Source organism: Nicotiana tabacum, chromosome 19 (genome assembly GCF_000715075.1).
Source record: "Nicotiana tabacum cultivar K326 chromosome 19, ASM71507v2, whole genome shotgun sequence".
NCBI classification, from domain to species: Eukaryota; Viridiplantae; Streptophyta; class Magnoliopsida; order Solanales; family Solanaceae; genus Nicotiana; species Nicotiana tabacum.
Genome location: NC_134098.1, coordinates 110,628,641 through 110,648,319, shown reverse-complemented (window position 1 = coordinate 110,648,319; position 19,679 = coordinate 110,628,641). Strand labels below are relative to the sequence as shown.

The 19,679-nt window shown below is 37.5% G+C and overlaps 3 protein-coding genes across 4 annotated transcripts; 1 reads left to right on the top strand and 2 right to left on the bottom strand.

Moving 5' to 3' along the window:
* The first annotated feature begins 297 nt into the window (after positions 1–297).
* Positions 298–5,158, top strand: LOC107771986 (uncharacterized). 2 transcript variants are annotated; one of them, XM_016591460.2, is made up of 3 exons: positions 298–554; positions 1,990–2,954; positions 4,432–5,158. In XM_016591460.2, the coding sequence occupies exons 2-3, from the start codon at positions 2,017–2,019 to the stop codon at positions 4,916–4,918; spliced, it is 1,425 nt and encodes a 474-aa protein (XP_016446946.1). In that variant the 5' UTR covers positions 298–554; positions 1,990–2,016; the 3' UTR covers positions 4,919–5,158. The 2 variants fall into 2 exon arrangements, with proteins under 2 accessions (XP_016446946.1, XP_016446947.1); XM_016591461.2 differs by having other exon boundaries at positions 315–453.
* A 5,183-nt stretch (positions 5,159–10,341) lies between these two features.
* On the bottom strand, positions 10,342–12,470 carry LOC107771984 (uncharacterized protein At4g00950-like). Its single transcript, XM_016591456.2, has 2 exons — positions 11,714–12,470; positions 10,342–10,635 (listed from the first exon to the last, which is right to left on the bottom strand). Exons 1-2 carry the CDS (start codon positions 12,332–12,334, stop codon positions 10,558–10,560), a joined length of 699 nt encoding a protein of 232 aa, XP_016446942.2. The 5' UTR covers positions 12,335–12,470; the 3' UTR covers positions 10,342–10,557.
* Positions 12,471–17,857: 5,387 nt separating this feature from the next.
* LOC142173656 (uncharacterized) lies at positions 17,858–19,427 on the bottom strand. Its single transcript, XM_075239271.1, has 3 exons — positions 19,037–19,427; positions 18,276–18,668; positions 17,858–18,069 (listed from the first exon to the last, which is right to left on the bottom strand). Exons 1-3 carry the CDS (start codon positions 19,425–19,427, stop codon positions 17,858–17,860), a joined length of 996 nt encoding a protein of 331 aa, XP_075095372.1.
* Between the last annotated feature and the right edge of the window lie 252 nt (positions 19,428–19,679).

Below are 19,679 nucleotides of genomic sequence, written 5' to 3'. Positions count from 1 at the left end.
TTCAAATTCAAATGTACTTTTGACCGATTAGCAAAACATGACGTTTTTAATTTAACCACAGGTCTCTTTCTTAGCACAACAAACTAACAGAAAAGGGGGGGGGGGGGGGTTGGGGGGGTGGGGGAGGGGAGGAATTTTGAGGCGTATAAGCTAAAAATAGTGTACTTACATATGAATTATACAAAATTTCTATTTTTCTGAAGAAAATATGAAGGGGAAAAAACTTATCATGCTAATGACGTCGTTTAGGAGAAAAGCTCCTAAAACGACAGTGCAGAATGTGCAACTGCAAACAAAAACCGACAGAGAAAAGGTGGGATGATAAAAGTAACTGAAAAACAAAAAAAAAAAAGGAAGAAAAGGATGCTGAAACTGCTGGCGCTGAGAGGTGGCGTGGTGGGTCTCTTGTCTCTGACAAAAGATGAGTGAAAATCGTGTCCTCTGAACATCAAAGTAAGAAAAAAAAAGCAAAAAACTGAAACTTCATCCAGATTATAAACCTTCTCTTGCATATCCATACTTCACTGTTTTCAGATCTTTTCTCTGGCCTTACTGTAAGTGTTCGCACATAATTGTTTATTTTAATTAACATGTTTGGACTTTGAAGTGCTTGGTAATTTTCTTGTTATTATTAAAATATTTGCTTGTGGTGTTCTTGTTTTTTCCTTCCTTTTGCTATTTTCCATGTTGGTTTTGGGGGTGGAGTTAAAAATCTTAGCTTTTTTTGTTGTATGGTTATGCTATCTGCTGCTAATGATTATGTATAGGTTTTCATGGGATTTGAGAGTTAAAAATTGTTTGACTGATGCTTTTGGTTCTTAATTGTGCAAGCTTAATTCAAGTTCTTTGTGAGAGTGAGAAATATCTAGTTGCTTGTTAACGCCTGTTCTGTTTCTTTAATATCTACTATGAATTATTTTAATGGGGATGAGTTTTGGATTTGATCTTGCTAATTTGGAGGTGTTGTTGTGCATGTGGTTGTGTAAAGTTCTCTCTTTTGGGGTATTTGCTATTAGTAAGACTAGTAAGTTGGTTCCCAAGGGAGATGATTTGGAATAAGTAACTAGTGGTTGAAATTCTTTTCAAAAGGGAAAGAAAAAAAGATTCTTCCAGAAGATTCATGTTCTTATTTCTGAAATTAAAAAGGGATTTTGGGGTAAATTTGGATTCTTTGGTCAAACATCTTGAATGGCACTTCGATTTTGATGTTGCATTATGATGTTACTCAGCCTTCACCTTGAAGTAGGGAGCTTGCGGTTCTGTTTTGAGAATCTGTCAGCGTGAGAGGGCGGTTCTGCTTGCTTTTAAACCCACTCTATTTTATAGTATTTGGTGGTAGATTTAGACTGTTTGTAACAGTGAGGTCGCCTAATTAATCAACAACAACAGCTACGCCTCTGTCTCAAAGAAGTCGAGGTCGATTATATGAATCCTCATTGACTATGTTCCTCCATTTAAAATCATCTCAAGCCACAACATACCAATAAGGCCGCCTAATTAATGCGTGCATCAATTTACCATTGTATTTTTAGGTATGGCTGTCTTTCGGCAACTATTTTCATTATTACTTCTCTCTTCCAAAATGTGATGTGTAGCACAAATAGGAATACAACAGGCATTAGCTTCTTCATTCACCTGATTTTGTTGATGGAACTAATTCTCTATTTGTACATATTAATCATCAGGAAAACTTCAGACAATGAGTCTCTTCATGTGTTTCCTTCTCTTCTTTGCCTAATTTTTAGTGTGTGTTTGAGCTTTCCGTTACCTTTTACCAAAATTACTTCCTTGGGGTAAAAGATGAACGGATTAGATCAATGCAAGAGGATATTGCTGATAGTTGTGTTCCTGGAAATGTTTTATGTGGTACAAAACTTTGATTAACTTTCTCATGATTGGTTTTGGTAGTAATGTCCTTTCACTCAAGTCCCCAGTCTGATGCATGAAACCTGACTCCTTCAGTGTCTGATAGATTTTGTTCTGTGACAGCAAAATGTGCAGATTACTGGCTTATTAATGGCTGTGGCAGAAGCAAGAACTGCTTGGCAAAGAGCAGCTAATCGTTGCTTGGTCCAAGAAGATGCCAAACGAGCTCCAAAGTTGGCATGCTGCTCATCAGCGTCACCCTCATCGAAACAGGTTGATACTGGGCCTGCAAATGGTGCTGATGCACAAAATCCGTCTAGTACATGTTTCCTGCCCTTGAACAGGAACTCTTCATATTGTGATTTATCCCCTAATACAAGATGGTGGCTGCATCTTCAACCTAATTATGGGTATCAAAGAGGCTTAGTGAGTGAAACTGTAGATTCTCAGGAAGCAGAGATGGAGAATATTGGTCCAGTTTTAGATTCGACCCCCAAAAATAGCAAGTTCTGTGATCAGAGTGAAGCAGATGGTGGTTACATGGATGAAGTCACAGTTGGTGGATCTCTAGATTATCAGGTTAAAAGATCTGCAAGCCATGTAAATAGTGACTTGGAAGTTGGAAGCAAAGAACTAATAGATGTGTTCACTGAGATTTCCAAGGATGGTCTTCACCTTGAGGACACAGGGTATCCATATGAAGAAAGTAAGAAAGATATGGTTGATTTCACAGTGTGTAAACAGGTTGATGAGCTTTCGTTTGATAGGGAGTATCCTTGGATTGGTGTTGAGAAAACCGAGCCATGGTGGCGAACTGCAGACAGAGAGGAACTTGCTTTATTGGTTGCGCAGAGATCACATGATTTTATTGAGAACTGTGATCTTCCCCAGCCACAGAACAATTTTGTTAAACGGGATCACGATGTGGATGTTGATACTAAGATTTATGATGCTTCTGTGAGTCCCAAATCCAGAGATATGTCTCGCGACAGTGAGAATATTCATCAACGGGGCAATGTTTCTTTTAAACGCCCATCTCAATTAGAAGCTGAAGGGCACTCACAGCTCCATGCTTGCAAGTCAACAAGGTATTGTGTATTAGATTTCCTCACTGTTTAATGTATTGTATATCATTCTTATACTCATAAATATGCTAATAATAGTGGGAAAAAGCTCAACTGCCCATACATACATTATTAAATACAACTTATATACATGAGGTTAAGTTTTTGACGTGTTGACCATATATGTGTCTCTAGCATTCTTCTCGGCTTAGGACTTAATTAGATTTCGTTGTGGATATGCTTGTCTTGATAGTGATACTTCAGGGCAGGTTTTCTATTGCAACTCACTTGAGAAACTTGCCTTTTTTTTCCAGGATGAATTGCACAATTTACATTGTGGGAATGGGTAGCACCTATACGGTTTCGTAGTTTTTTTTTATCTTGCTTGCTTGGTCCTTTTGGTGAAAACTTCAGTCATTTAGAGAAATTGGGAGTCATTTTCTTTTCATCGTTCATTGAGCCGAGGGTCTATCGGAAATAGCCTCTCTACCACCCAGGGTAGGGTAAGGTCTGCGTACACACTACCCTCCCCAGATCCCACTTGTGGGATTTCACCGGGTATTTTTTTTTTTGTTGTTGTTGTTGTTGTTGTTGTTGTTGTAGTATCATACTATCATGTATTCTCACCTTTAGCTTTTTGGTGCTGACTAACCAGCCATATCATATACTTAATGATATTATGTTTGCTTCAAGAGGAAGAACACCCTGAGACGTGATCAGGGGCGGAGTTACAGGGGAAAATATGGGGAACGTGAACCCATGGTCTCTCCGCAAAATTAGATATTTTATGTTCATATTCTCTAAAATTGCTATAATATTAACTCTTGGCGCCTATGCTCCAAACATGCTGAATGGTGCACTTGGTTGAAGGTTAAGTTATTCACCAAGAGGAAGAGGGATCAATTCCCACTTAATACATTTTTTCCTCATCTTTTTAGTAGTGCACCATGTACTAGAAATCCTAGATCTGCCCCTGGACGGGATCTCGGTGTTTGAAAACCCTAGAAAAAGATGATAGATTTATTTAATTTAAAGAAGTATTACAATTTTTTATGCTGGCATGGTGATTGTCTCACACATCATACACAATGAACACGAAAACTGAAACTTCATTTTGCACTGTTCCTTTGATAAGATTGACACTTCACTCCAGATTTTGCTGCTAATTAGATATTCATTCTTTCAAGGATAGTTTATTGATTTATTATGTTGTTACTTAGCTGGCAATCTGGTGCTTGCAACTTGTTAGCAACTAGTTTTATGTCATGGGACCAAGTGATCAGTAGAGATAGCAGTGACTAAAAAACAATTAAAAAAATAAATAAAAAAATAGAGATAGCAGTATCATTTACTCCTCTTAAGTTAATGGGCATATACTCTGATAGCCCGCTTTTCCCTTTTTTATGTTTCTGGGTTGATTTTCAAATAGTATTACTTTAGTCTTAGTGTGTATATTCAGCATGTTTGATGTTCTTAAAAAGATATTTTTATTTATACATAGTTTGAGAAACAGTGACACCAGTAGCCAAAAGCTTTTGCCTGAAATGAACACATCTAGTGATGACGAAAGCAAGGCCCAACTACTAGAAGCACTTCGTCATTCTCAAACGCGTGCAAGGGAAGCTGAAAATGCAGCAAAGCAAGCCTTTGCAGAGAAGGAGCACGTCGTGCAGCTGGTATTTAGACAAGCATCACAACTTTTTGCCTATAAGCAATGGTTCCAGCTACTGCAATTAGAGAACCTGTACTTCCAGATTAAAAACAACAGAAACCAGCCGATATCGGCCATATTACCGGTAATGCTGCCATGGGTACCCCAGAAAACTAAGAGACCGCGGAAGAAGTCTGCTAGGGTCAAACGAGCCAAACGAGCCCGTTCCAAGTATGACTTGAGCAGATATGCAGTTGTTTTTGCACTGGGTTTGGGTCTTGTTGGTGCAGGTTTCCTTCTTGGCTGGACGGTCGGGTGGATGTTACCGACATTCTGAGCTGTATAGATTGTATCCAATTTTCCTGTTAATACTAGTTTTGTGAAGATTGGTCTACAGGGGAATTGACTGGTTGATAGGGTCTATGTTAGTTGTATGATGATGACGATCATTTCTCCAATTACTTTGGTCTCAGCTTTTAGTACTTGAAATTGAAACAAAACACTCAGCTTTCCTTCAGCTTGTACTTGAAGACAAGCATGTTATATATCTTAGGCATTATGTTTTTCCTTACCAAAATCATGGTTTCTATAGACTAGTTTTGTATTGTCTTGGTCAAGGAATCTTGGAAATAACTACTGGGCTCTGTAATTTCTTATTTCCTTTATACATATTCTACATACTAGTAAAAAATTAATGTCCTATTACCAGATTAGTTAGATTGAGCAATGACATTGACATATTAAGTACTCTTGTCCAAAAAGAATTAAACTATTGCTAATTGATAAATTAACTGTTTGTTCTTTGACTATGGTTTCTTCAAACATCTTAAATAAATTTGAATCATAAAAATTCATATTTTGCTTTTTTTCCCTATGGGTTTTATTATATTAGACTTGAGGTATCTAGTGATAGTCTACAGGACATATCTCTGAATTTATCTTAGTTGAGGTTCCCTCATTTTATTTTATTTTTGTTGTCAAATTCCGCTAATGAAAATCCTCTGAGCCACGACTCCTTTGTTGACTTGAAATGTTACATGTTAATCTTAGAGATTGATATATTTCAAACTAATATATAGTACACCTAAGAATACAAGCACCACATGCCTTTCAGTTTGTGACGGGGCGTATTACTACTTTCGACGCGAAGTATAAATTTATATGTAAAATTTTATTAAAATTACAATAAATAGTAGATATTATAATGAGTTCAATGCTAAGATCTTTAAGGTTGAACCCATAAAGTTAAAAATTTGGATTCGCCTCTATTTGTGACCATGTATTTTTATTGCCTGCGTAATTTTTTCTGTTTAGTTCTGAGTTTTGCAATTGTTCTTAAATGTATTTCGACAACTGTGATGTTAGTCGGTTGTGTTTTCTTTTTATATATATAATAATAATTTAGTTTATTACTTGTGTCATATTAGAAAAGTTGTTAAATTTAAAGCACGCACTTGTAAGTTTAGTTCTTAGTTATTGAATTGTCCCATTACAAGTATTTGTATTAATTACTCCCATAAAGGATTGCTAATGATTAGTATAGTTTCTAAACGTTACAACTATTTAATTTCTTTATTCTTGGTTATTAAAGAACTTCTAGGAATTGCCGTAACTTTCATAACTTTGACTTCCCTAAATGTGACATTTCTTTTTATACCAGATTTAACTTTTTTGTTTGGAAGCCAGAAAATATTTTTGTAGACGTATCACGAATTGTTTTTTTGAGGTGTCTGTTATGTGAAGAATAAAGCAGCAAATAAATATTAACTTGATGTGTCTTTTAACAAACCGGGGGCGCTACTCATTCTCCAACTGAACCTCTTGTGCAAAATTCTGATTATGCCATTTTTTCCTTAGTAAAATTCAATATCTTTTTCCATTCAACTTAGAATAACATGAAAATAACTTTGAAATAAATGTTGGACAAGTACATGGGCCAAGCATCAACATTATAGGCCGGGTCTCCTCAAAATAACCGACCCACTGAACTCGCAGTTGTTAACACAGCAGCCAGCATTTTTAGACTTTTCTGGTGATAGGAAAATCTACGGGAAGAAGATGGCGGTAATGGGGAAGTTGAGAATGTTCGTGGTACAGGAACCAGTCGTCGCTGCTTCTTGTCTTATCGCTGGCTTTGGTAAATTCTCTACTTACCCGTCGTAGACTCTATCACCGAATCTAGGATCTTAATTTAGTGGATGAAAAATACGCGTGATTACTAACTCCTGTAAATTATTTGATTGTTGATTCAGCAATTCTCACTTTGGGTATTCATTTCTCATATGGGCAATAATTTTTTTTTTAAACTCAATTGAGGCTCCAGGTAGCTCTTCATAGGTTATAATCACTGCAACCACGGGGAAAACTAGCTCTTCATAACATAAATAGTGGACCTTTAAGGTAGTGATTGGTGTCGGTAGGTAGAGGATCTCTTATAGAGGTTTTCACAGAAGTAGAAAATTGTGACTAATGGGATAATTAATGTACCTTCCTTTATGAGCCGGGTTTCTATTAGAAACAACTTCTCTACCTTCACTAGGTAGGGGGGAATATACTGGGTTTGTTTGTTGGGATAATGCACCTTCCCATCTTTATCAAGACAAGAACACAGCTTTTGTCCCAGTGTTTTGGTCTAGTGGTAAGTGCGTTGTGGATGATGTGTAGATTAGTGGTGTGTCACAGGTTCAAAGCATGTCGCAAACAAAACCTTGGTCTTTAAGTGGAGAAGGGTAGAGGAGCGAGCTTGTTATCTCGAGTTTCGAACCATGTCTCACTTGTCCTCGGGAGTTTCTTCGTTATCAAAAAAAAAAAAAAAAAAGTTCTTGTGATTAAGTAGGCATTCTAGGATATTACTCAGAGACATTTTTTAGGCTGTTCCTCATTTTGAGCTCTAAGTATCAAGCTCGTCATTGGTTAGTGGATCTGTTTATTTATCAGTTGAGCTGTAGGTTTTTGTTAGCAATGGGTCAGTTAGAACTAGTAGTGGCAGATGATTTGCCTCTCAATTTAACTATAATTGAAAGATTATAAAAGGTTTGGCCTCACTCTTATTTTGATAGTAGGGAAATATACAGCCCAATAAGTATATAATTGAGAAGAATAACCTCCAAATATTGTCGTTGGTATGATTTGTGCCAAAGGATAACCTACATCAAGTTGATCTGTTGCCCAAAAAGAGATCTGCTACCATGACGACTCCTTATTCTTGCATTCTATACACACACACATGCATACAATATATTCATATGTCTCAATGTATGTATAGCTTCTCTGTTTAGGAGTGAGTAAAGGATGGGAACCTAGAATCTAGGAGCTGGCTGTAAAGAGTGGGTTTCTCTTATTGCTTTTCGTGCTTAGATCAATGTAGTTTCTGAATGCAAAAACTATTTATGAGGCCTATTATTGCAGTTAACCCTAGTATGCATCTTAGACTCTTAGTTTAGTTTACCAGCTCCATCTTGACAGAAGTGACAGAATGAGACCTAATGAAGAGTGTACATTTTCTGTCTTTTAGCATTAAGTATGTACTCATCTGCAATCAAGCAGAGAAATCCACAGTATACTAAGTATATATCAGGAAGTCCTTTCCATGTACTGAAAGGGAATGGTGGGCAGAGCAGTTGGTTATCAACCTCAGCTTCTGCATGTGTTTATCTATATTCTTGTAATTATATTTAGTTTAATTGTAAAAGTTGATCGTTGTCAGATAATGATTTTGATCAAATAGAGGGATTCCAATAAGTGGAATGTGGGATATCTTCTTGAGCAAACACACCTCACTATATTGATCTGATCCACTGGGTTTGAAAACCAGTGACTTAGTAACAGGAATTTGGAGAAGTCCAGCTCTGCAACTGTTTAGCCATTGATCATGCAAGTAAAATTCACCTACAACTCTCTGTTTTTTCCCTTCTGTGCTTCCAGAGAGGTCTTTACTGGCTGTCAGTCGGGTGTTGTCTGTTATCTCTTCTCAGTAACACTTTGTCGATTAGTTTCCTTTATGGCACTAAGCATTAGGTCAGCCTTACTGGGATGCCCTTCTGCTAGAAAAATGTGTATGATTCGTTCAAGAGAATTGCATTGCTAAATAACTTGGTGAATCCGAATACCGACTCGATAAGTCGGCGTCCATATGCATCGTGAAATGATGATATATTTAATTACCTACTGAAGTAGTAAAATTTGGATAGCGTTTTGAAAGGACACTTCTTGACTTTTATTCCCACCTATTTTTTCTCTTTGATTGTGAATTAGTTTATTTTATATTTCTTGCAATTTCAGGTCTCTTCCTTCCTGCGGTTGTAAGGCCTATTCTGGACTCTTTTGAATCATCCAAGCAAGTCCCACAACCTGCTTTAAGCGATGTGAGTAATTTGCTATCTTTGTTTTATGTTACTTCTGGTTTATGCAACCATGTTTTTCCTCTTTTTGGTCATTTTCCTCATCAGATATGTATGTTGGTTCGTTTCCTCTTGCTTATACATAAAGGTTGTAATCTATTCTGGATAAACATAAATGGTCCCTTTACGAGCTATGCTAGTTCACACTCTTGTGGATGCTAAATGGGATTTTATCAATGCCTTCCATTTTTACTTCTTCTCCTTTCCATTAGGTGACATGCTTTGACTCAGACTACGAGAGTGTTAGAGCATCAAACTATGGCAGCTTTTGTGATGATTTTTTGTAATAAATGCTAAGTCAAGTCAAGATTTGAGTTGTGAGTTATGAGATTTAACCTCTACTTTTTCAATCAACCTACATCCATAAATTCACTTTGTCTCAAATTGTCCTACTGGCTGCTAGATATCTCTCTAAGGTTAATATAATTGAGCTTTAGAAATTGGCTGCATATAACATTCCAAAGACGCGAAACAAGCTTCTGAACTAAAATGCTATCAAAGTGCTTTTAAGTTATTTGTGTCGTATTTCTATGAAGATCTTCAGCTGCTTTTCATTCTCTTCTTCATATAATGTAGTTTGCTACTTTGTGCAGGTGGTTGCTGGTATGACTGGTAAAAAACAAGGATAAGATACTTGTGAGGTTTTAGTTTCAACCAGCTCTTTGTAGTGTTATTCCATCCCTTTTGTTGCATCCTGATTGGAAATGGAAATAAGGTCCTCTTTTTGTGGATAACTGTTAAATGTGTGTGCAAGAAGGGGGGAGCTCTCCCTCATTTGTAAGCACTTGATATGGCCAGTGCTACATTGATTCAAATATTGAATGACGACTTATAACCTTATCAATTGCATCTGAAAAGCTTTTTAATTCTGATTTGTGTCGGTTGATCTTCTCTATTTGAATTGCTTTAGATTAGTTCTCTCTCAAGGTTTTGGTCCATCTGAGCACCTTCGTCTTTTGGTTTGGCAACCTAGTATATAACTGAAGTGACCAGATAATATCATCTGCTAATAGGGGATTGTTGGAGGGAAAGGCTTCACTGTTTGAAGTATCTCCACTCTATAATGTACTGTAGTTCTTCATTTGTAAAGATGGAAACTCAAATTTTCTGTAGGTGACCACTGGAGAGGAAGGCTTCACTATCTGTCTCTCTATAATACCTAGTCCATTTGTAATGGTGGAAACTCAAATTTTTAACCCTAGATGGGTGGCATGGGTGGGTGGGTGGGGGGGTTATGAGGGATGCTAATGGAAAAATTTCATCTTCTAAAACTAGCTGCATTTCTCTAATTGGATGTAATTATGTGTAGCTCTGACTGGTATGCCCTGCATGAGATTTTCACTCATTGCAAGCACAAGTGACAATGGCATCCAGAAAATGATCTCATACTAAAATTTACAACTGGTTCTGGTGAAATTTAAGGCTAAAGATCGTAGAATACAACATTCAGGCAAGAGCCACAGTGCATTTGTTTTTATATCTCCTGCTTATTTAACCAGGAGTACTTAAATGACTAGAGAAAGCAACCGTCACCATCACGTCTTCATTTAATTAATGTAACAGCTAATGTTGAAAGTTAGCCGATTAGCGCTTCCTTTTTAGACTTTCTGTTCTTCCATGGTATTACTTGCTTGAAACCCTCGTATATAGCTGCCTGTAAGATTTCAACAAGACCAATACTTGAGTTTAGTAAATGCTGATAGAAAAATAGAAGAGTTTTAATTATGAAATCCAACGAATCACGCAAATGATTTTAAATGCTGATAATGATAGCAGAGCAAGGATAGAAAATATGCTAAGGAGAAAAGTCTCCAGATATCTCCCAATCCTTTACAAAAGCAGCTTCAATCAGACAGCCCATATCCTTCGCCCCTTTCCTATTTACTGCAATGACAATGGACGCCCTATAACTTGGGACAGCATCTACCTACTCATTCAACCCCATCTATTAATACAGTAGTAGCTTTTAACATTTTGATACATAATTGCTTACAGCTATTTGTGGGTTTGTGTAATACCTACCCCCATTGCCTAAAAAGTGAAGTTAACTAGGCGTTCCTTAGCCCCACTGCCGTCTTCTTCAACCTCACCTGCCCCAATAATTAAGCTTTCTCATTACTCTATCACCCCACTAGTTCTGTACTTTCTCTGTTCATATTAGTCCCTCATTACAAAAAGGAACTGTAAGGTATTTCTAGTTAGTTGATTCTTATTAATTCAGTCATTATTCTTCAAGTTTTATTTAAACAAAAATGGAAACTATGTAACATGAATTTTACTAAAAATATATTGATTGAAAGTTTTATAGTCAAAGAACAAACAGTTGATCCCTTAAAGGAAAGGGTGGGGCGCAAGGGCGTATTTAGGGGCAGAATCATTCGCCGATTCAAAAGATCAGTTTATACTTTTATATATTATATTTTAATTCCCCTCGACACATGCCAAAAGGCCTACGGTGGGGCGGCCAATCTTCTTAAAGAATCTAGGGTAGAGACTCTATATAGTAAGTACATCTTTCTTTCAATGTTCCTAAGTTCATTGAGATCATAGTACGTTAATTACAAGGGGGTTAAAGGCAGAGTACGAATCATGACTTAGATAGAGCAATTTGACATGAGACGGACAGAAGAAAAACAGTAGTAATAGCAAAATTCATTAATGAAATTAAAATCTACATATAAATAATAAATTGATTACGAACGAACAATTAGTGGAGTTGTAAAGACACTTACCCAGATGTGAGTCTTAGCTTGCGAGTGACCTGAGAAGCTTCCACTTCTTCTAAATGTTTCCATTTTTATACTGGAACTGCTGCATTCTTCAACACAATCTGTTGAATAATCTATAGAAGATGGAAACACAAAACCACTATTAATCTCACAGCCATTATGTTTAACATGATGAGTAGTCGGCCGACGCCACCAGCTTTTGCTTTCCGATTTCTTGTTACCAAGAACAAGTGTAGTACTAAGTTGTCCTGTTTCAGAGCTAGTAGTACTATCAAAAGACCCTTGTCGACGATGACGACGATCCCTCCTCAACAACCTAAACGAAGAAAACCTAGGCTTGTTGGTAATATAAGGTCCATCAAATACAGTTGTAGGAGAAGAAGATGTCTTGGAAAATTCCATATTGTAAAGCCTAGGAGGTGGTTCTAAACATATGGAGTTTGGAAGAGGGATAAGATCAGTGCATGGACGAGGTTTTCCAGGTTCTTCTTCCCATTTGAAAGGTATTGAAGCTAAAGTGTGAAGAGGAGTTAGCATCCCTAAATCCTCTTGTGATGACTCTACTGAAAATAGAGGAAGCTTTAGTGTTGAACTCATTTCTGCTGCCTCTGTATCTGTCCCCATACTTCCGTTTTTTTGTGGTGGGCTAGGGTCTGAAATGGGGTTCTTATTTAGTTTGAAGAGAAAGAGAAACAAAGGGTATTATGGCTTTTTTCTTGCTTTATTGGTTTGGTTCAAAGGTATATACTACTACTAAAGTAGCAGACTTCATCAGTTATGGCCAAACTTTTATACAGAGAGGAGCGAAGAAAAGACCAAAAGACTAAATAGAGTAAAACGACTTTGCTCCCACGTTATTGACTTTGGAATATAGTTGTGTATTAATTGACTCTCCTTTACTGTTACCATATATGATGAGAATAACTATTCTTTTCTCATTTGTGTTGTTCTAGTTATGTTAATGAAAAGTGGAACCAAGATTTTTAAGTCTACTACAATATAATAGACACTGCATTCAATATAATATTGTGGTCCAGCATTTTCTAGATCTCGCGCATAACGACAACTTAGTGTACCGGGTTGCCCTTATAATATATAGTACTCCATTCTTTTGTGATAAGAAGTATAAGTACGTTTTCTTTTTTATTTATACATATAGCTCAAATCAAATGAGTAATGTTGTAGGTCTGCTCACGCTGATGATTAGGCATGTGTAAATATGGAGAAATTTGACTAAGATAATTTGATAAATTATTGACAGTGCTTTGACTACAGAAATGGTTATGATTACTTGTGAAAGATAGTAGCAGTACATGCTAAAAAAGTTAAATTTATAGTAGTATTCGGTAAGATATTTAATGTTTGGACCATAATATTTAATACCGCAGGATGTAAGAAGTTTTGTTTTCTTTTTAACTTTTTTGAGAATTTGCAGATAGCATTGGATTCTTAAGCATAATAGGAAATGTCAGCTCTTTTTCAGAGATAGATTGGACATTTTTGCTTGTAATTTACCTGCTCCAACAGATGAAATAGCATCATCAGACCACACACGCATATGTCAAAATATTTGTCCATTTTTTATGTATAGACACACAGCAATTCAAGCTTCTGTCTCTGAAATGACTAGTCCATTCTAGATGCTGCTTTCTTATTTTCAACCAAATCAAGCTTTCTTGATTTTATAGAAAATTGTTTAATTTGTCACTACTTATTATGCAACCGGAACTTCTTCTTGCTTTTTTCGGAAATCTACTTGGTCTCTCTTGCTCTCATCTTCTTATCTTATTATAAAGAAAAGACGAGAACTTTAATATGGATATATACTATTTTATATTTCTAATAGCTGACCATTAGTTTTACTTTTTATTTATTTATTACCCTTCCAAATTTCTCCCAATATAGAGCAAGACGTTGATCCAGCAAAAATGAGTTCATTTTTTTTCTTGGTCCAACGAATGAAGTTATTTTATTCATTATCTTTACTAGTTAGTAGTAGTAATTGATCACGTCTAACTATGTCTTATAAAAAGGATTAAGCGGTCGTTGCAAATATATTCCGGCTAATAAGTCCGGAGTCGAATCCCACAGGGAATTAACCTATCAAACACAGCTACTAGACTCGCACGAACTCACGCAATCAATCTTCAGAAATATTTAAGTAACAATTTGGATGTTTACTAACTAAATATTACGTAATGAAAATGCAACAATTAATAACTAACTACTAACGGGTTGTAGACAAGAATTGGAATGATCTAAGGTTGTGATTTCCCCTATTGTCGGAATCTTTTCCGCTACGTTTTCTATAAATTTGCCTAAGTCTTCTCTATCGATCATGAGCACTCTGACTGTTGTAACTCTCTCCCGAGTAATTACCATAATTTACTAGACATATTTTTCCGAATTATGCTAGCTAGCATTAAGTACGGCTCACTCGGATCGCACCAAGGATTCGTTATCCCTAATCCCACCTTTAAACCCTTCGTATTGATCCCTCATATACGTTAGGAGTGATGTTGTTCAACAACTACCTAAATATGCACTCTCTCCTGAGTAATACATACTAAATAGGCACAGGCAATTGAGGGCCATTCAATCAACCACAATAATATTATAGTTGAACAAATAGAGAAAATATTACGGCAAATCTATATTAACGTAACAAGAAAATCATCCTTCAATAGGTTCCATCAAAACCTTAGATTAGGAGTTTAGCTACTCATACTCATAGTAACAATATCCAAATATTTTGCATAATTAAATTATAAAGTAAGGATAAAGGGATGTAGAAATCGATGAGTCTAGCTTCCAACGGTTGTTCCACGAGCTATCCTTGCCTCTGGTTGCCAAAAGTCCTCAAAAGTGGCGTTTTTAGGTCTATTTATATGTGTAGGAGGAGACCTAAACGCGTAGGCCAAGTCCTAGTCAAACCAGGAGACGAAGTAAGTCTTCAAAGCTCGGAATGTGCGCGTCTCAAACCTGGCCTCGCGAGGCATAATGCCAGCTTAAGCTCACTCCAGTCCTGGCGTCGCGAGGTATAACGCCTGCTTGAGCTCGCCCCAGGCCTGACGTCGCCAGCTCCCACACGAGCTAAAAGGGTTCGCCCAGCCTGCTTTAACGCCTGGTTTCGCCAGCTTTTCATTTGCCGGCTACTCACTTCTTTCTTTCTTCTTTTCAACTGTTTTCGAAAATGCTTTAGACTTTAATTATTCCTTTTGCTATACTTTCATCTCCAATTCACCTACACATAAAATAGATTCCATTACACGCAAATAAAGTGTAATTTATCATTAAAGCATATAAAATGCAACACGAATAATGTGATAAACTATGAAATTATAGCCACACATCAATAATATATATTAGTATGTGGAAGAGAGTTCTACAATTCTCTTGCTTACTTTAACCTCTCTCTCTTTTTTTTCCTTGTAATTCTATGCACTCTGTTTTCCCGGGATTATTAAGGGTTAATTAGCAATGAAACTATAAAAGAAGTGTAATACTCCCTCTATTTCAATTTATATGAGGTTGTTTGACTCGGCACAGAGTTTAAAGTAAAAATATCGTTTGAAATTTGTGATATTAAAAGTTTAAATAGCAAAAATTTTATGGGGTTATAGCATTTAAGTGGCTATAAAAAAATTTCATTAAGGTAACATGAAATGTTTACAGTTAAATTATTTTCAAATATATATATATTTTATAACAGAATAATAAAGAAAGTGTGTCATATAAATGAGAAAGTGGCAGATAAGCCTTGTGTTATAATTCTTCAATACAGATGCATGGTTATAATCTCACCATAAACATTCCCACTTCTATCTTTTACTCATCAACAATTTACAGGCCCACTCTTATGCAGAAAGATTTTAGAAATTAATTCTTCAGTCCTTGAAAAGTTCAATATGATTCTAGTAAAAGAGGAGGAATATTGGTACAGGTAATGTGCAAAAAAGTATATACCTATGATAGTCTTGAAACCAAAGCTGGCAATTGAAGAAAGGTGACAATGTGAAAAAGCCAAATGTTTCAGCAATGAAAATTCAATTTCAGACATCAGCCTTCAGAAAAAGAAACACTCCAACTTAAAGAAAAGCGAAAAGAAAGAAAGAAACAATATCTTTCGGATGCATTTTTCAAATTAAAGAAAGAAAAAGGAGACAACCAAAAACAAAGAACAGTCATTAAAGAGAAACAAAGATGGGAGAAGTATATTTTTCTGGTCATCTTTATGTTTGGCTTTCTCCTTTGACTTTGTCTTGTTCTTTTCCTCAAATAAATCCTTATCACTTAAAAATAAAGAGCATTTAATGATCACTCAATAATCAAACTTTTGATAAAAATTAAATCATAATCCGTAGATAAAGAAAAAGGTAGGGAAAAATGTTATAGTATGCAAATTGTCCACCACTCTAACCAAACAGTGGCAGAAATAAAAAAGAGTTCATGTTTCTAGCCAACCTTTGCCTTTTTTTTTTGTGGGGCTGAGACACATAAAGCAGTGAATTTAGGGTAATGCAAATCCATACTTAGATCAGCAAAAGTAAAGCTTGATTTGATATATGTTTTGTCTTCTTTGTGGACTAAAACTCCCAAATTTTTATGATTACTAACATCAAGTTAGTTAACAGTCATTCTTTTTCCTATTAATATGTGGACCGCTGATTTGCCAGACACCCTGTCTCTCCAAAATACACGAGTGTTCTTCCTTTGAATTGATTCTTCATAAAATGCCACATAATGTACATTTAGATTGGATACATGCACCCAAGAATATTCATTTCTAATCAACAATAACAGCAACAACAACAAACCCAGTATATTCCCAACAGGTGGGGTATGAGGAGAGTAGTCTGTACGCAAACTTTATCCCTACCTAATGTAGGTAGAGAGGTTGTTTCCACTAGACCCTTGGCTCGGAAAGGATGAGAAGAAGAAGAAGAAGAAGAGTAAGCAAGAAAGGAAGAAAGACGAAAAAGAGGGAGATAAAGGATAAGTACTACCAAATAATAGCAACAGGGAATATAATACCTGAGGCGAACAAAATCACATAACGCAATAAAAGTCTAAGAATATGAAGAGACATGCGTGCTACTAAGACTATCGGTGAGCAACAAAAAAACTACCCACTAACCTTCTACCCTAATCCTCGATCTCCACACCCTTCTATCAAGGGCCATGTCCTCAGTGAGCTGAAGCAGCGCCATGTCCTATCTAATTACCTCTCCCCAGTTCTTTTTAGGCCTACCTTGACCTCTTCTCAAACTCGCCATGGCCAATCTCTCACACCTCCTAACAAGAGCATCAATGCTTCTCCTCTTAACATGTCCAAACCATCTCAGCCTCGACTCCCGCATTTTTTTCTCCACGAAGGCTACTCTTATTATGTCTCGGATAGCTTCATTCTTAATCTTATCTCTCCTGGTATACCCACACATCCATCTCAACATCCTCGTCTCTGCTACTTTCATATTCTGCATGTGAGTGTTCTTGACTGGATAACACTCAACCCCATACAACATAGTCGATCGAACCACCACTCTATAAAACTTACCCTTAACTCTTGGCGGCACATTCTTATTGCATAAAACACCGAAAGAGAGCCTCCATTTCATCCATCCTGCTCCGATGCGATGTGCGATATTTTCGTCAATCTCCTAGTTACGTTGGATAATAGACCCGAGATACTTAAAGCTAGCTCTCTTGGGGATAACTTGAGCATCAAGATTTACCTCTATGTATGTTTTATGGGTCCCGTCACTGAATTTGCACTCCATGTATTATGTTTTGGTTATGTTCAACTTGAAACCTTTAGACTCACAGGTCTGTCTCTAAACCTTCAACCACGCATTAACTCTGTTTCGGGTCTCGACAATCAACACTATATTATCGGCAAATAGCATGCACCAAGGCACCTCCCATTGGATGTGTCGCGATAGTACATCCATCGCCAAGGCAAATAAAATGGGGTAAGAGTCGATCCCTAGTGCATCACATCACAACAGGAAAATGCTCCGAGTCACCTTCCACAGTCCTCACCTGAGTTTTAGAATCATCATACATATCCTTAATCACCTTAATGTACGCTACCGGAACGCCGCTAACTTCCAAACACTTCTAGAGAATCTCTCTTGGAACTTTATCTTATACTTTCTCAAGGTCAATGAACACCATATGCAATTCCTTCTTCCTTTCCTTGTACTGCTTCACTAATATCCTTACCAGATGAATTGTTCCGTAGTCGAACGCCTTGGCATGAATCCAAACTGATTCTCGAAAATAGACACGCACCTCATCACCCTGGTCTCCACCACCCTCTCCCAAACCTTCATAGTGTGACTCAACAGCTTGATACCCTAATAATTGTTGCAATTTTGGATATCACCCTTATTCTTGTACATCGGAACCATCGTACTCCACCTCCATTCTTCGAGCATCTTCTTCGTCCTGAAAATAACATTAAACAGCCCAGTGAGCCACTCCAAGTATGCTCGCCCCGCGCTCTTCCAGAATTCTACCGGAATTTCGTCTGGCCCCGTCGCTCTGCCCCTGCACATCTTACGCATCGCCCCTTCTACCTTAATCCGCTTACAGTACCCAAAATCCCGCCGACTCTCAGAGTGCTCCAACTCATCCAATACAATGCTTTTATCCCCCTCATCGTTCAACAGTTTATGGAAGTATGTTTGCCATCTTCTTCTAATAGGTGCCTCGTCTATCAATACTTTGCCATCCTCGTCCTTGATGCACTTGACTTGGTCTAAGTCACGATCCTTTCTTTTCCTCACCTTGGCCAACCGGTACAACTTCTTGTCCCCGTCTTTGCCCCCGAGCTCCCCGTACAAATGAGCAAACGTCGCGTTCTTAACCGCCGTAACTGCTAACTTTGCCTCTTTCTTTGCCTTTTTGTAGCACTCCCGATAAGTCCTTCTTTCCTCCTCGTTTGTACTCTCCACTAGTTTCAAATAAGTAGTTTTCTTGATTTCCGCTTTATCTTGGACCTCTCTATTCCACTACCAGTCCCCTTTATGACCCCCAGGAAAGCCCTTCGTGACCCCTAAGACCTCTCTAGCAGCTTCCCTAATGCAATTCGCAGTCGTGATCCATATACTAGACGCATCCCCCTACTCATCCAGGCATCATAGCCAACAACTTCTCTCCAAACTCCTGAGCTTTGTCATTGGTCAAGTTACCCCACTTTATCTTAGGTTGCCTGCACACCGCCCTCTTCCTCCTACTTATCTTGATTTCCAGGTCCATAATTAGGAGCCTGTGCTGGGTCGTGAGGTGCTCACGGGATGACCTTGCAATCAGTGCACAAACCTTTATCGCATTTTTTGCACAGAAAATAATCAATCTGAGTCTTGTCCATCGAATTTCGGAAAGTGACAAGGTGTTCCTCTCTCTTCAGAAAACTCGAGTTAGCTATAACCAAATCAAAAGCTCTAGCAAAATTCAACAGTGAAGTACCTCCCTCATTCTTATCCCCAAAACCGAACCCGCCGAGCACATCATCATAACCCCTAGCACTAGCCCCAATATCGCCATTGAAATCTCCGCCAATGAACAACTTCTCAGTGTGCGGGATACTACGCAATATCTCGTCCAAATCCTCCCAGAATTGCTTCTTGACCTCCTGGTCCAAACCTACCTTAGAAGCATATGCATTAATCACGTTTACAGTAAATTCACCAACTACAAATTTAATACTCATCAACCTATCGTTTACCCTCCTAACCTCGACTACGAGCTCCCTGAGGTCCCTGTCAACTAAAATACCTGCCCCGTTCTTACCCCCAGCGCTTCCTGAGGACCATAGTTTAAACCCGTCTACATTTCATGCCTTAGTACCCTTCCATCTAGTCTCCTGAACACACGCTATGTTGATCTTTCTCTTCTGAAGAATCTTATCTAACTCTATAGACTTTCCCGTCGGCGTCCCAATATTCATTTCTAATCAACTCCA